The sequence below is a fragment of the Bos indicus genome, chromosome 10 (assembly GCF_029378745.1).
Source record: "Bos indicus isolate NIAB-ARS_2022 breed Sahiwal x Tharparkar chromosome 10, NIAB-ARS_B.indTharparkar_mat_pri_1.0, whole genome shotgun sequence".
NCBI classification, from domain to species: Eukaryota; Metazoa; Chordata; class Mammalia; order Artiodactyla; family Bovidae; genus Bos; species Bos indicus.
The window spans coordinates 102,692,209-102,707,326 of record NC_091769.1 but is presented as its reverse complement, the minus strand read 5'-3'; the positions used below and the strand labels follow the sequence as shown (position 1 = coordinate 102,707,326).

The 15,118-nt window shown below is 46.8% G+C and overlaps 1 protein-coding gene and 1 non-coding gene across 5 annotated transcripts in view; both read left to right on the top strand.

Moving 5' to 3' along the window:
- Positions 1-15,118, top strand: part of SPG11 (SPG11 vesicle trafficking associated, spatacsin) — an 88,123-nt gene that overhangs the window by 62,005 nt on the left and 11,000 nt on the right. For 2 of the 4 annotated variants that reach the window (XR_011569057.1, XR_011569058.1), the window contains exons 31-40: positions 4,160-4,299; positions 5,007-5,205; positions 5,918-6,055; positions 9,046-9,179; positions 9,881-9,988; positions 11,697-11,865; positions 12,330-12,418; positions 12,539-12,694; positions 13,351-13,502; positions 13,979-14,233. Coding sequence is in view for 2 of the 4 variants with exons in the window: in XM_070798035.1 (XP_070654136.1) it covers positions 4,160-4,299; positions 5,007-5,205; positions 5,918-6,055; positions 9,046-9,179; positions 9,881-9,988; positions 11,697-11,865; positions 12,330-12,418; positions 12,539-12,694; positions 13,351-13,502; positions 13,979-14,159 (1,466 nt within the window). In the remaining 2 variants the exon portion in view is untranslated. Of the gene's footprint in view, positions 1-4,159; positions 4,300-5,006; positions 5,206-5,917; positions 6,056-9,045; positions 9,180-9,880; positions 9,989-11,696; positions 11,866-12,329; positions 12,419-12,538; positions 12,695-13,350; positions 13,503-13,978; positions 14,622-15,118 lie in introns of those variants that run through there. The other 2 variants (XM_070798035.1, XM_070798036.1) reach the window with 2 other exon arrangements.
- On the top strand, positions 10,970-11,072 carry LOC139185483 (U6 spliceosomal RNA). Its single transcript, XR_011569067.1, has one exon. It is a non-coding gene; the product is annotated as a U6 spliceosomal RNA (small nuclear RNA).

The window sequence follows — 15,118 nt, the reverse complement described above, 5'->3', positions numbered from 1 at the left end:
CTTCTGTTCATGGGGATTCTTCAGCCAAGAATACTGGAGTGGGTTGCCGTGTCCTCCTCCAGGGGATCTTCCTGACCCAGGGATTGAAACCATCCATGTCTCACATCTCCTGCCTTGGCAGGCAGATTCTTCATCACTGGCAGCACCTGGGAGGCCCCAGTAATACAGTAGATTACATTAATTGATTTTTTAAAATACTGAACCAGCTTTTTGTATTCCTAGGGAAAAGCTCACTTGGTTAGGGTACATTATTCTTTTTGATATATTACTGGAATCAGCTTACTTTGTTGAGAATGTTTACATTTATGTGCAAGAAGAATATTGATCTGTACTCTCCTTTTTCATACTCTCTTTGGTTTTTGCATCAGAGTAATGGCTGGATGGCATCACCGACTCGATGGACGTGAGTCTGAGTGAGCTCCAGGAGTTGGTGATGGACAGGGAGGCCTGGCGTGCCGCGATTCATGGGGTCGCAAAGAGTTGGACACGACTGAGTGACTGAACTGAATGCCAGTTTCATGAGTTGGAAAGTTTCCCTCCTCTTCTGTTTTCTAGAAAACTTTGTATGGAATTGGTGTTATTTCTTCTTCAAATGTTCAATAGAATTTAGCAGTAAAACCATCTAAACCTGGAGATTTTTGTTTTGGAAGATTTTTAACTACAAATTTAATTTATTTCACAGTTATATGACTAATCAGGTTATTATTTTTTTTTTTTTATCTTGGGTGGGTTTTGGTAGTTTGTGTTTTTTGAGGAAACCTTCTTTTCTTGCCTTTGGGTTATTTTAACAGTTTTTAGTCTTCCATTTTAATTTGGGATTTTGACTATATAGCTTTGCATAGTTGTTTTTTTTTAATTGGTTGCTTTAAGGGTTGCATTAAACATTTGTAACTTTTCACAGTCTACTTAAAATCATGTTTTCTCACCTCAACTGCAGGTTAGAAACCTTGTGGGTCACTTTACTTCTCTCCCTTTATGTCCAGGTTGCCTTATTATGTAACTCGTATGTACATTGAAAATATCATCAAACAGTGCTAATTTTTTTGTTTTCAACTGAAAAATGTTTTAACAGACTTGAGAGTTTATTATTAGTATATTTACTCAGATATTTAGTCTTTTTTTTTCTTTTTTTTTTTTTAATTTCTTAATCTTTTGGCCATACTGCATGGCATATGGGAGCTTAGTTTCCTGACCAGGGATTGAACTTGTGCCCTTCTGCATTGGAAGTACAGAGTCCCTGCTGGACTGCCAGGGGAGTTCAGATATTTACAGTTTTTGTTGCTCTTCCTTCATTTCCGATGTGCTGCGTTTCCTTCTGGCTCCTTTTCCCATCTGTTTGAAGGACTGCCTGTAGTAACTTTTTGAGAGTTGTCTGTTAGAAGCAGATTGTTTCAGTTTTTTTACTTCATCAGTTTTTGTTCATCTGAGAATGTCTCTGTTACACCTTCAGTTCCTGAAGGCTGGTTTTTTGCTGGATATAGAACATTTACTCTTTTCTTTCCACACTTAAGTGTTCTGCCACTTCTTTTTGACCCGTGTGGTATTTGATAAATAATCTGCAGTCATCTGAATTGTTGTTCCCCTATAGACGATATATTTTTCTCTTGTGGCTCTCAAGACTTTTTTTTTTCTGTCTTTTCAGCAGTTTGATTTTTGGCCAGGAGGTGGTGTGGGTTATGCTGTTTGAGCTTCTTAAGCATGTAGGTTTATCAAATTTAGGTAGTTTTCGGACATCGTTTTTAAAAAGTTTTTATTCAGCACCATACTCATACTGCTCTCCTCCTGGGACTCCAGTGACATGACTCTTAGAATGTTACTGTCTCAAAAGTCCCCAAGGCTTTGTTCAGCTTTTTCAATTTTTCTTTCTCTATTCGTCTGTCTTCATTTTCACTGACTCTGGCATTTCTATTCTGTTAGTTTTTATTTCTGTGATTTTTAAATTTCAGTTCTAAAATTTCCTTTTTATTCCTTATACCTTTTATTTCTTTGCTAAGACTTTGTTTTTCTGTTTAAGTTGTGAGCATTCGTAACTGCTTGTTGGAACATTTGTAGTAGCGGTTTTAAAGTCTTTCAGGTAATTTCAGCAGTCACGTCATTTTAGTACTGAGTTTCAGCATTTCTTTTCTTACATGAGTTGTGCTTGTCCTGTATTTTTGTATGCTGAATAATTTTGTGTTGTATCTTGGACATTTTGAGTAGTATGTTATGAGATATTGGATCTTGTTTAAATCCTATGAAGAATGTTGATATATTTATAGCAGGCAGTTGACCTGGCTAGGTTCAAACTACAAGTGCCAACCCACTTTTTGTGGGCTGTGGTTCTAACATCCATTTTCAGTTTCTTTGTGGTGCTATTCAGATCCATCCTGTGCGTGCCATCCTGTGCTCGGTCTGCAGCCTGAGTAGTGATCTGTCTGTTGATTCACTCCTCCGAGTCTTTGTTGGTCAGGACCAGATGCATAATGCAGAGCCAGGAATGGGTGACCCCTGATGTTTATGAACAGCTTTATTGTGTTGCGTTCCTCAGTCTTTCTCCCGGGCACTTGCTGGTTGCCTGCGGCTCCCCTCTTCAGTCTTCTGGCCAAAGCTGGAGTTCCCAGTTGCCCCATTCTGTCATACACTTACCTAACTGCCTGCGTCTTGGGCCAGCCAACAGGCTAATGCAAAAAAAGAGCAGGGATTCACTCTGCCTGCTTAGGACCGAGCACTTCTGTTGTGAAAAGAAGGTCCCTTTCTGAATTTTGGCTCTTGCCAGCTGCCGCTGCAGCCTGCCCACCACAGCTAAGGGGTTGCTTAGAGCCCAGAGATGATGGGTGCTCCTGGGAGTTCCCACTCCTTGAGCCTGTTCTAGAGGACGTCTCCTGAAGTGCTCTTTCTCTCTGTGAGCCGCAGTGATGGGTTCTGGGTTTAGGCAGCACTGCATTCAGTCTGGAGGTTACTAGCAGGGAGACAGTGGAAGCACAGGTTATAGTCGGCCCTCCTGCTCCTGTCGACTCGCCAGAGTCTTCATAGAGGCTCCGTGCCCTGGATCTAGGCTGTATGTTGAGTTCAGTGGGAGAGACCTAGAAATGGACACCCTAATGAAGGATTTTAAGTAGGGAAATAACATGGTCTGAGTTGCTTTTTATTTTTTTGTGTTTAAAGTATATTTTTTAAAAAATAATATCTTAAATGCAAAAGTATTGTATTCTTGTATATTTTTTAAAAATATCTTAAATGCAAAAGTATTGTATTCTTAATGTAACAAATCACACAATACAGAAGTCATAAAGTAGAGAAGTGAAAGTTATTTACCCATTCAACACTGCCCCCACCGACTTCCCCAGAGCAGCATCTTGTCCCTGCGCGGTGTGCGTTGTTCTCTGTGTGTGGGCTTGCACGCGTGCGGACGTGCGTGCTGGTGGCCGCAGAGTACTGTATGAATGTATATGATTTTTTAACAATGGTTCACTGATACATACTTGAAATTTTTCAGTTTTGTTTTTGCTATTAGGAACAGTGTCATGTAAATATTCTTTCCTACTTTTTTCCCCTAATTGGAAACCCTTTATTAAACTGAAGTTTTATTGTAGGCTAAGAGCTTTTTTTAAATTATTTTTATTTTAAAGAGAAACCAGGAATGGCTTTTACTGTTACTGTGCCTTTAAGAGATCTATCAGATGATCCTTGATTTTTTTGATCTGCATTTTATAACACAAAGGACACCAAGTTTGCGAGGCTGAACTGGGAGCGGGGAGACTGGCAGCAGGAGACGGGAGCAGCTCTTAGATGCATGGGGTGAAGGCTGGACGCCAGGCAGTGACCACAGAGATGTTCTGAGATACAGTCAGGTAGACCTGTGACTGAGCTGATAGAAGGGGAAAGTGGGAGGGAATGTGTGTGGGGGAGAGTTTGGCAGGCATCTTTGATGGTCTTTAGTATGTGTGTTAGGTGGCTTTGAGTCTTTTTTAGCCTATGAGACCTTCAAAGTATCCTGGGCTGGGGTTTCCTGGAAGAAGGCAATGACAGAAGGTAAGTGGGGCGTGAGCCCTGTTAGAAGTGGTCCCAGCCCCGGGGGAGTCAGTGGGGCGCAGTGAAGGAAGCTGTGAGCAGAGAGGCAGAGTCGTGGGGGCCAAGGAGAGGCCTTGAAAGCCCCCCACAGACCTGTGTTTGCTTCCAGCTTCCAGTCTGGACAGTTGGTCGTTAGTGATGCTGCCCCCCGCGGACGAAGTGGTGACGAACCTGGAAACTCTGACAAGCAAGTGCCTCCGCGGGAAGAACTACTGCCGGCAGGTCCTCTGTCTCTATGAGCTCGCCAAGGTGCGCGCCAGCGGGGCCTCCACGGGGAGCTGCCTCGGGGGGTGGGGGGCAGTTGGGACGTTGCCCAGTCAGCTTGTCAGTGCTGACCCTGACCTGGAGGGAGAGCTCTTGTCAGAGTGCTGGCCCCTGTAAGTCCACCCCCCGAACCACAGAGGGGAGCTCGCCACATGGGACAGAGCCCCAAATTTCAAGTTTTTAAAATAAACTTGAATGTAAAGACAGGAGCCAAAGCAGCCAGCAATTGTTTTGGCTTTGTGCTGATTGGGGGAGAAAAAGATTTGATTCGAAATGGAGTGGAAGACCGCGAGAGAAGCTAGCCGAGTGCTGAAAGCCCTGCCTTGGACAAAGCGCAGAGACGTCTTTGGAAATTAAGATTTCCTGCTGCCATGGGAACAGTGAAGAAGGGCTCTGCCTTTTATTTAGGCTTCATGACATTTGAAAAGCTCAATATTCAGTGAGAGAGAGTAAGTCACCTGATGATTTCTGAAGACAAACCTTTCTCTTGCTTGGATTCAGCTCATTGGCAAAGTGATAGAAGGGACTCGAAAAACAGGTTTCCTTCTCGTAAGCTTCCTGCTCAGGGTGAGGGATCTTGAAGCTCAGAAAACCACGGTGTCGGTCCACATCAGATTTTGGGAAGGGTGGTGTTCTGCTGCCTTTTGCCTGGCTCCTCATGATGGCGTGGATTGGCTCTGCCTCCCTCTCAGGAGCTGGGCTGTTCCTACGCAGACGTCGCTGCCCAGGATGGTGAGGCCGTGCTCCGGGCCATCTTGGCTTCTCAGCAGCCTAATCGATGCAAGCGAGCTCAAGCCTTCATCAGCACCCAGGGCCTCAGGCCAGACACAGTGGCTGAACTTGTGGCTGAAGAGGTGACCCGGGAGCTGCTGACACCGTCGGAGGGAACAGGTGCCCTACTCCCAGGCCTCCCTGGCCTTTCAGACCACACTCTCCAGCTCCCCACATTCAGGAATTGATTTATGTTCATGTATATCTTGTATGCTGTCCTGTATGCCAGGTTGCACTTGAAACACACTACATTTATTTTCTCCTTTAAAACTATTTATTTACTTGTTTATTTTTGGCCGTGTTGGGTCTTCATTGCTGCGTGCGGGCTTCAGAGCGCGAGGTCTCCTCTAGTTGGACGGCACGGGCTTCTCTTCGTGGTGGCTTTTCTCTTGTTGCGGAACATGGGCTCTGGGCGCATGGGCTTCAGTATCGCTGCACGTGGGCTCCGTAGTTGGAGCTCATGACTTGGCAGCTGTGATGCGTGCACAGGCTTACCTGCCCCGTGGCACATGGGGTCTCCCAGGACCAGGGGTCAGACCAGCGTCTGCTGCAATGCGAGGTGGCTTCTTAACTGCTGGACGCCAGGGAGGCCCTGCATTAATTTCCCTGCTGTTGCTTTTTGTTCATTGCTTTAGGGTTATATTTAGAGTGACAGTGCCCTTCTCTGAGCTGATGAGCCCTTGCTGTCCTGCACGAGGGCGTCTCGCTTGCAGCACTGGAGGGCAGCTGCCGGGGGAGCTCCCTCGGCGTGGCCTCCTGCCCTGGGGCTCCTGTCTTCCTCTGATCTCTCACACGGTCAAACTAGCACCTTTCTCCACATCTTCCGATACAGGACACAGGCAGGTGTTCGCCCCAGCAGAGGAGAGCCAGACGTTTCTTCAGCTGACTGCTTTGTGTCAAGACCGCACCTTGGTGGGCATGAAGCTGTTGGAGAAGATTTCCTCTGTTCCGCACGGGGAGCTGTCTTGCAGTGAGTTTTTGGCCATCTTCTTAAATGTTTTGGGCCCGAGCAGGTCACTGAGAAGTCTTCTGTTTGGATCCTTGTTCCTTGTCTGGATCCCTCCTCCTCCACTATTGTTTATAAGTTCTTAGTAGAAAGCCATAAGTTCAGTGAAGAAAAGTTAGAAAATACATATGGAAATGCAGCTCAAAATTTAAAATCACACCAAAAAGTAACCTTTTCCCATTTGGTATATTTAGCTTATTTTATTCTTACATTACCCTGCAAAATGGCTGCTAGTGTCGCCATTTTAGAAGAAGGAAACTGAAGCTTTAGAGAAGTTGATTAATTTCTAACCTATTATGTGACACAGCTGCCACTTGAACACTGCTGTGTGATCTCACAGCCTGGCATCCACACACGGATCTCATTTTGTAGCACCTGAATTGTCATCTGGGGGCTTCTCTGGTGACTCAGATGGTAAAGAATCCACTTGCCAATGCAGGAGGTGCAAGAGACTCAGGTTCGATCCCTGAGGTTTGAACACTGCTGCGTGATCTCACAGCCTGCTCACTCTCAGTGTCGTTGGGCTCATTCAGTAGTGTGTGTCCCTCTCATCTTTTTCTGTGCAAGTCCATAGGTTTTCTTTTTTTTTTATGGCATTATACTGTGGATACTACTTATAATTATGAATATGCTATCATTAATATCTTTCCATGACACTGACTATTCTACGTAATTTTTAATGGTTACACAGTATTTCTCTTACATGTAATTTTAAAAGGTATACCCTATTACAGGACCTGCAGATTGCTTATAATAGCTTCTGCTGGTTTAAACACTGTGACAGACCTGCTCACAGGCAGTCTGTGTGCACATCCATGATTACTTCTGTAAGAAAAATTCCTGATTCAGGAGTATGCCGTTTTTAACGCTTTCAGTTCACTTGCTCAATCATGTCCGGCTCTTTGTGACCCCATGGACTGCAGCACGCCAGGCCTCCCTGTCCGTCACCAACTCCCGGAGTTTACTGAAACTCATGTCAGTGATGCCATCCAGCCATCTCATCCTCTGTCACCCCCTTCTCCTCCTGCCCCAATCCCTCCCAGCTTCAGGATCTTTTCCATTAAGTCAGCTCTTCGCATCAGGTGGCCAAAGTATTGGAGTTTCAGCTTCAGCATCAGTCCTTCCAGTGAACACCCAGGACTGATCTCCTTTAGGACGGACTGGTTGGATCTCCTTGCAGTCCAAGGGACTCTCAAGAGTCTTCAACACCACAGTTCAAAAGCATCAATTCTTCAATGGCAACCCACTCCAGTACTCTTGCCTGGAAAATCCCATGGACGGAGAAGCCTGGTAGGCTGCAGTCCATGGGGTCGCTAAGAGTTGGGCACGACTGAGCGACTTCACTTTCACTTTTCACTTTCATGCATTGGAGAAGGAAATGGCAACCCATTCCAGTGCTCTTGCTTGGAGAATCCCAGGGACAGAGGAGCCTGGTGGGCTGCCAACTATGGTGTCTCACAGAGTCGGACACGACTGGAGCGACTCGGCAGCAGTAGCTTTCTTTATAGTCCAACCCTCACACCCATACACGACCACTGGATAAACCATAGCTTTGACTAGACAGACCTTTGGTGGCAAAGTAATGTCTATACACATATATATAATATATAATGTATGTGTATATATACACATAAAATATATATATTGCCAAATTTACTTCAGAAAAGAAAAATTCACTTCTCCCTCTTAAGCAGTGTTTGAGAGTATCATTTTCTGGGATGCATTGAAAGGGAAAGTGTTAGTCACTCAGTCATGTTCGACAATTGATGAGCCCATGGACTGTAGCCCTCCAGGCTCCTCTGTCCACGGGATTCTCCAGGCAAGAACACTGGAGTGGGTTGCCACCGCTTCTCCAGGAGATCTTCCCAACCCAGGGACGGAACCTGGGTCTCCTGTATCTTAGGCAGATTCTTTACGTCTGAGCCACCAGGAAACGTTATACTCGGCAAATCTGATAGACGCACAAAAAAAGGCATCTTACTGATGTTTAGTGAACAAGTGAGATTTTAAGAGGTTGAACAGTTTTATTTTTAAAATAACCTGGGAATTCCCTGGCAGACCAGGGAATTTGCTTTCACTGCCGTAGGCCCAGGTTCAGTCAGGGAGCTAAGATCCTGCAAGCCGTACGGACAACCAGAAAACAAGTACAAATTCTGCAGCTCCTGTCAGTCCAGTTCAGGAATATCTACTGAGTACTGACTGTGTGCCAGTTACTCTAAAAACCAGGACTATGGTGGACAAGTTAAACAGCAGTCCCGGAGCTCGCAGACTAGGGGTGTTGTACACAGTAAGCAGACCAATGGCGTCAAGAAGGGTTTGGAGAGGAAATGTGCAGACCAGGGCCTGAAGGACTAGGAGTGAGCAGGTCTGGGGAGCGCCCCGGGGGCGTGGGCCCTGTGCACACTTGGCACAGTGTGTGTAAGGCTGGGAACCCCTCTTCTGGCTTCCAGCACCACAGATACTTTCCTCTTTCCCTTTTAATTGTGTTCATAGTGATTGTGTGTAGTCGTTTTAAATTTGTGTCATCAAATCTTAATCGGAAAATCCATAGAAGGACCAAGCATCAGATAGCACTTGATGAGGCCCTGATGCCCCACTGGGCTGCAGAGCGTGCCCTCAGACTCACGTTGGCAGGCACTCCATCAGTGTGTGTGCAGGAAGTCTCTCCATTTTTAGAAAGCTAGACGTCTTTGTCGTCACTGTTTTAGCCTTTTAGAAGTGCTGTCACTGTATGTGCGCCGTCTTTGAGGAGAGTTAACCCTGTGCTATCACTGAGAGAAAGACGGACTTCGTCAAGGGGCTGTCCCAGAGCTAGAACTGGTGCGGCCAGGGATCTCAGGACTGCTGAGAGCGCCTTCTCCAGAAGGCCCCATCACCCTCCGGCCAGGCGCAGAGCAAGACACCGGGTAGCCGGAGTGGACAGTCCTGTCTTAACATGTGCCCACCCTACCCAGCCACAGAGCTGCTGATCCTGGCTCATCACTGCTTCACACTGACATGCCACATGGAGGGCATCATGCGTGTCCTGCAGGCCGCCCGGCTGCTCACCGACAACCACTTGGCCCCCAGTGAGGAGTACGGGCTGGTGGTAAGTCACCCCTGACCCTTGCCCCCATCCTGAAACCACCTTTGACAGGCAGGTGGGCTGGAGGCCGTCTCTGAGCTGATGTCTCTTAGGGAATCTGCCCGTCCCGATACCGCTACCTACTTGGTAGCTGGCTGGGCAGCTCAACCTTCTGCTTCAGGTTTTGGTTTCTGTCAGAATCCGAGACAGCGCCAAAGGAACAGAAATCAGAGAGGATCGCTGCCATGCTCCAGGCTGTCGCACCCATTCACCCCAGGTTGTTCCCTTTTCCAGAGGGCTAAGACAGCAATCATTTTCCCTGCAAAACAAGGTTCAGACCCGCCTCTTGTATGTGAACTGAAAGGAGCTGACAAGTCAAGCTTCCCATACTTCCGCAAATTCTGTAGGCTTGAAACTGATCCAAGTGTCTGAGCAAGCCGTTGGGTGCTGTAATTAGGAGTATGGGGACAGAAGGGTGCCTGCCCAGGAGGATGGTCCTTTACCGTACGATAGTCATGTTTAGACAGCAGAGGAGAGGACAGCCAACGTGGGACCCGGAGGGGCGGGGAGACAGGCAGGAGGAGAGGAGGGAAGCCTGGCAGCCTGGCCATTAACCCTGCTTCCTGCCGGAGCCTGGTATGTGAAAGCAGCCAAGCTGTTGAGGAGGGGGTCTGGCTCAGAGAACTCCAAGCAGTGCTGATGCAAGCTGCCTTCTCTCTCTGCAGGTGCGCCTCCTCACTGGCATCGGAAGGTACAATGAGATGACATACATATTTGATTTGCTGCATAAAAAGCACTACTTTGAAGTGCTCATGAGGAAGAAGCTGGACCCTGTAGGTGTACAGTGTTTTTGAGCTGCTGTTCTACTGACACTCGGGAGTCTCAGGTTTTCTCAGAAGTAATCCCAATCAGGGTGGACTTCTGGGATATGGAAGACGAGAACTAAGGACCTCCCTCAGACATACACCAAAACCAGTAGCTTAAGGTTCCAGAGCTCCAGCCAGGTCACAGATGCAGCTGATAGATGCAGAATAATGAAGAACAAGTCTCCTCACTTACTGTCCCAAGGCCTGCTTTGGCAGGGGCAAAACCCCTCCCTCCCTGGATTGACCTGCTTGGGCCCTTAGAGTGAAGAGTTTTCAAGGGACCATGAAAAAGTGTTCCTCAGAGCTGTTCAGACATGGGTGCCAAGCTCTGGGCCTAGAAAGCTGTAGAGCTGCTAACGATGACCAGGAAGGAGGCTGGGAAGCAAAGCCCTGACTCACCAGACCTTGGGCCTCTGGGTTCTTGTCTGTCGTTAGACAAGCTGTGTGTCTGAGGCATGTCACCAGGCATACACTCTGAGAACCTGTTTCCAAGTCTCTCATTGGCTGATTATTGTTTCCACCCATTTCACTTCCCGGGGAGTGCAGTGGTTTAGGACACTGCTTCCCATACAGGGGGGCACGGGTTTGATCCCAGATTAGGGAACTAAGATCCCGCATGCTGTGTAGCAGGGCCAAAAAATTTAAAACCTAGGTGCACTTTTGTTATCTGAGAACTTGGGCCGGCCGAGCAGGATTGAGAGACATATTTTTCTATGTGTTGTGCGGGTAGGAAGTAGCCTGCTTTTCTCAGTTAACAAGAAGCATTAAGAGAAGCAGAAAAACTCTCCTCAGTGTTGGGCTGGTTTCGGGACAAACCAGTCCAGTTAATAAGGAAAGGAGCAAGGGATACCTTTCAGGACTTTAAAAATTGTTTTTGAGGCATTTTTGTTTCTGCATTGAAGCACTCTTTTTGTTTCCAATTATGAAAGTAATGCATATTTAAGACATTTGCTTACTTCAGCAGCACATATACTAAAAACTAGAATGATAGAGATTAGCATGGCCCCTGCACAAGGATGACACAGAAATTTGTGAAGTATTCCGTATTAAAAAGAAAAAAAACACTTGGGAAACAGAACACGGAGAAAGCCTTGTGTGTCTAGCTGCTGTAGACAGTCACCGCTGACAGTCTGGTACAGGCCCTTTGCACATGTACCCACAAGCATGTATACACGTGTGTTTACATGCGTGTATACATGTGTACATGTCTACATTTTTTACTAGACTTGTGTCATGCTGTGCAGATAGGGGATAGCCTGCATTTCTCAGTTTTCAAGTCAACGTTGGTTTTAATGGCTACATTAGCCTTTTTTGGCCACCTGGATCATTTCTAATTGTTTGGTATCATATATCCTTGTTATATCCATCTTAGCACTTTCCTCTGCTTACTTCTTGAGGGACAGAATTTAGAGTGGAATTGTGAAGGCTCATGCATGTATACATGTTGTTAAGGCTTTTCCTCTGACGGGGCTTACGGTTCACACTCCCAGCCGGCAGAGAGGATCTGCCCGTTTGCTTATGTTCAGGATAGCATAAACATCTGTCTTCATTTGTGGCTTTCTTTTCCCTTTCCTTGGGAGTTTTTTGAGGAACTTTCAGAAGCAAAGGACTAGGTCAGTCCTCCCTGCTCTGCAGTGCCTGGTTGAGACCTTGGTATCCCTTTTTTTCTGGGCAGAGTGGCACCCTGAAGACGGCCCTGCTGGACTACATCAAGCGCTGCCGCCCTGGGGACAGCGAGAAGCACAACATGATCGCGCTGTGCTTCAGCATGTGCCGCGAGATCGGCGAAAACCACGAGGCAGCTGCCTGCATCCAACTGAAACTGATCGAGTCTCAGCCCTGGGGTAAGCAGAGGTCACAGCAGCACCCCCAGGGCAGTGCTGCTGGCCAGGGAAGGGTCTCAGGGCTAAGAACGCCAAGAAACCAGCAGACTAACACCCACCTCAGCCTCTTGACATTCATCCAGTGGGTCCCAGCGGGGCAGAAAGGAGGTGGAAGGAGGGTTGGAAGGCATTTACCCCTCTTATAGCCCGTGCGTCCAGAGGTGTCATCTGTCAGGAACCATTGTATGCTGAGGCTGTGGACGCCTGCCAGGATGTTTCAGAGAGGAGTGAACTAGACCGGGCAGTGAATCCCAGTCTGGCGTGTAGAGGGAGGGAGTGCGAGAGTCTCACTTCACCTGAGTGAGACATACCTCCCTCCCTGTGGGTGCGAGCTGGGCTGTCTCTAGCCCACGCTGCTGCTGAGTGGGGAGAGAGTAGCCTGCTCTGGGAGCCAGACACAAGCACATTTGCTCCACTCCCTGCAGAGGACTGTGTCAAGGATGGGCAGCGACTGAAGCAGCTGCTGCTGAAGGCCCTGACTCTGATGCTGGACGCAGCAGAGAGTTATGCCAAGGTAATTGGGAGCCTTGGGGCTTGGTGTTGCAGGAGGAGTAAATTTGTTCCGCTGCTGGAGGGGTCGTAGGGGAGACGTCACAAAGTCGTTATCTGTGCCTACCTCCACCCTTACCCTCAGGACTCCTGCGTGCGCCAGGCCCTGCACTGTCACCGGCTCACCAAGTTGATAACGCTGCAGATTCACTTTCTGAACACTGGCCAAAACACGATGCTCATCAACCTGAGCCGCCACAGGCTGATGGACTGTATCATGGCGCTGCCTCGGTTCTACCAGGTGAGCGCGAAGCCCCACCAGTACTGCCGGCGTCGTCTCTGCTGGTGTCCCTGTCACAGGGCCCTTCCCTGAAGGGCTCAGGTCGGCCAGCCCTGTCTCCGCTGTCTGACCCACCCAGCTGCCTTTGCACAATGGTGCTTCTCACCAGCATGCTATCTGGGCAGAGGCTGGAGACCAGCGAGACAGCATGCTGTCCCCTTTCTCCACACCGTTAAGCCTTTGCACTTTGACAGTTGAGGTTCAGGGGAACATCCCTGCTCGTGGTCCCATGAGCACCTCTGAGCCCAACGTTTTCCAGAATGCATGCACTTCTGGGTTAGCATAAAAAGCCAGGGCTTCGGGGAGGCTGGTTCCAGCCCTTTAACAAGGAGGGATAGTTATCAGGGAATCAGCCCTTTCACTGAACAGAGCTGAGTGAGAAAAATACTCTTTATCAGCAGTTCTTTTAAGTCATTGTGAAGGTTAGAAACACTGAAAAAACGTATCTGGGGTGTCAGGGGAAGGGTAATATCAACCTTCCCACCAACCCTGGTAGACAGCCTTTGTCGTCGTCGCTGGCGGCCACACCTGCTCCGAGTGCAGTGTCGCGCTGCTCTCTGGGCTCGTTTGCCTCCAGTGGTGTCCTCCCCTCCCTTCCTCCCCTCCACCCTTTTCAGGCTTCCATTGTGGCAGAGGCCTATGACTTTGTTCCTGACTGGGCTGAAATTCTCTATCAACAAGTGATTCTTAAAGGAGACTTTAATTACTTGGAAGAATTTAAGCAGCAAAGGTTATTAAGACCCAGTGTATTTGAAGAGATTTCAATAAAGTAAGTACTAAAATGCCTCTGCTTTGATGTCAGGCATGGGTAAGAATTTTATACCTAAGTATAGGTATAATATGTCTAACTAACCCCTTGGCTCAAGATGGCAAAGAGATGTCAAGAATATCCAGAGGGATAAGATCTTTTAACAGATTTATGCAGACGAATGAGAACAGCTTGCTTATGATGCTCTGTACCCAAAATGGGAGAACTACTCAGCTGGCCTGAGGTGCCAAAAACACTAAATATCAGAAGATCCCTTTGGAACAGGAAATTAAGGCCAGCATTAAGATACTTGTTTTTAATGAAATTTCATTGTTATCAAGCACTGACAGCGAGGGCTATACTGTACCCTAATTACTAGTCTGATTTCCTAGAGTCAAGCAGGTTCTTTTCTATAGATAGCGGTTAAGCATCAGAGCTGATAGCCCTCGCTCAAGATACAGTATCTTAAACCTGTACATTCTTGCTTCCCTCTTTAGATGTAAACATCATCAGCCTACAGAATTTGTTCTGAAAAACCTGAAGAAGTTACTCACATATTGTGAAGACATCTACTTGTATTACAAGCTGGCATACGAACACAAACTTTACGATGTTGTAAATGTGCTTCTGAAGGACCCTCAGACCGGCTGCTGTCTAAAGGACATGCTGGCCGGTTAGGTGGATTCAGGTGACACGTGAGGACGGCTGCTGCCAGGGATTCCTAAGTGCCTGTCGTCTTGTGCTGAAACAAGGTACTGACAGATGTTTGTGGTCAGTATAGAGAGAGATGCACTGGGGATCTTTGATGTCAACACCAGGACTGACCATACCAGTCCTTTGTGAATAGTGGGTAAAAGAAGGAGAAATTTTGACAAGGAAATTCCTTTTCGAAAATGATCATGCATCTATATTATCATTTTCTGTACATACCAATATATATATATTGGTATTAAGGAAAAAAGTTCCATCTTCCTCAGGATAGTTTTACTTTAGGAGCTGATACAGTATTTAGTAAAGAATAGCTGTGCCTGTAGATTCCAGTTTCAAAGGAATTTAATATTATTTACACAGTTGAGGAACAGATGATACATTTCCATTTGTTAGAAACTGATCTCTATAATAAAATAGATTTTAAATTCAGTGTATGTCATTACTACTGCTAAGGAAACCTTAGCCCTTGGCTGCCTTGAAGCAGTCTTTATTGGCTGTAGTTATTGCTGTAGAGTCCATTCTGTAAATTCCTCAAGTCACTGGATGGCCCTGTCTCCACTTGGTGGTCTACAGAGCTCTGATTGAGACTCCTACTCCTATGTAAGAGAAATTTAAAATACTTGCTCTGTCCCTATTTTTGATTCCATGGCAGTTTCCAACAAAGTCTCTAAGCACAGATTTGGTTAAACTGATAACCAGAATATATATAATAGAGAAGATCACCCAGTCTCTGCATACAGCCATCACCTGAGTTACAAGCTCAGTTACTCCAAAATAAATACTTCTAGGTATTTAATTAGGCCTTAGTATCTAAGCAACCAAATAATTTCTCCAAATAAATAAGAGGACTGCAGCTCCGTCCCTTTGTTGCTCTAGAGTGACACTGTTAAGGACTTTGCAAATCACTTTTCTTCTAGAACTGCACC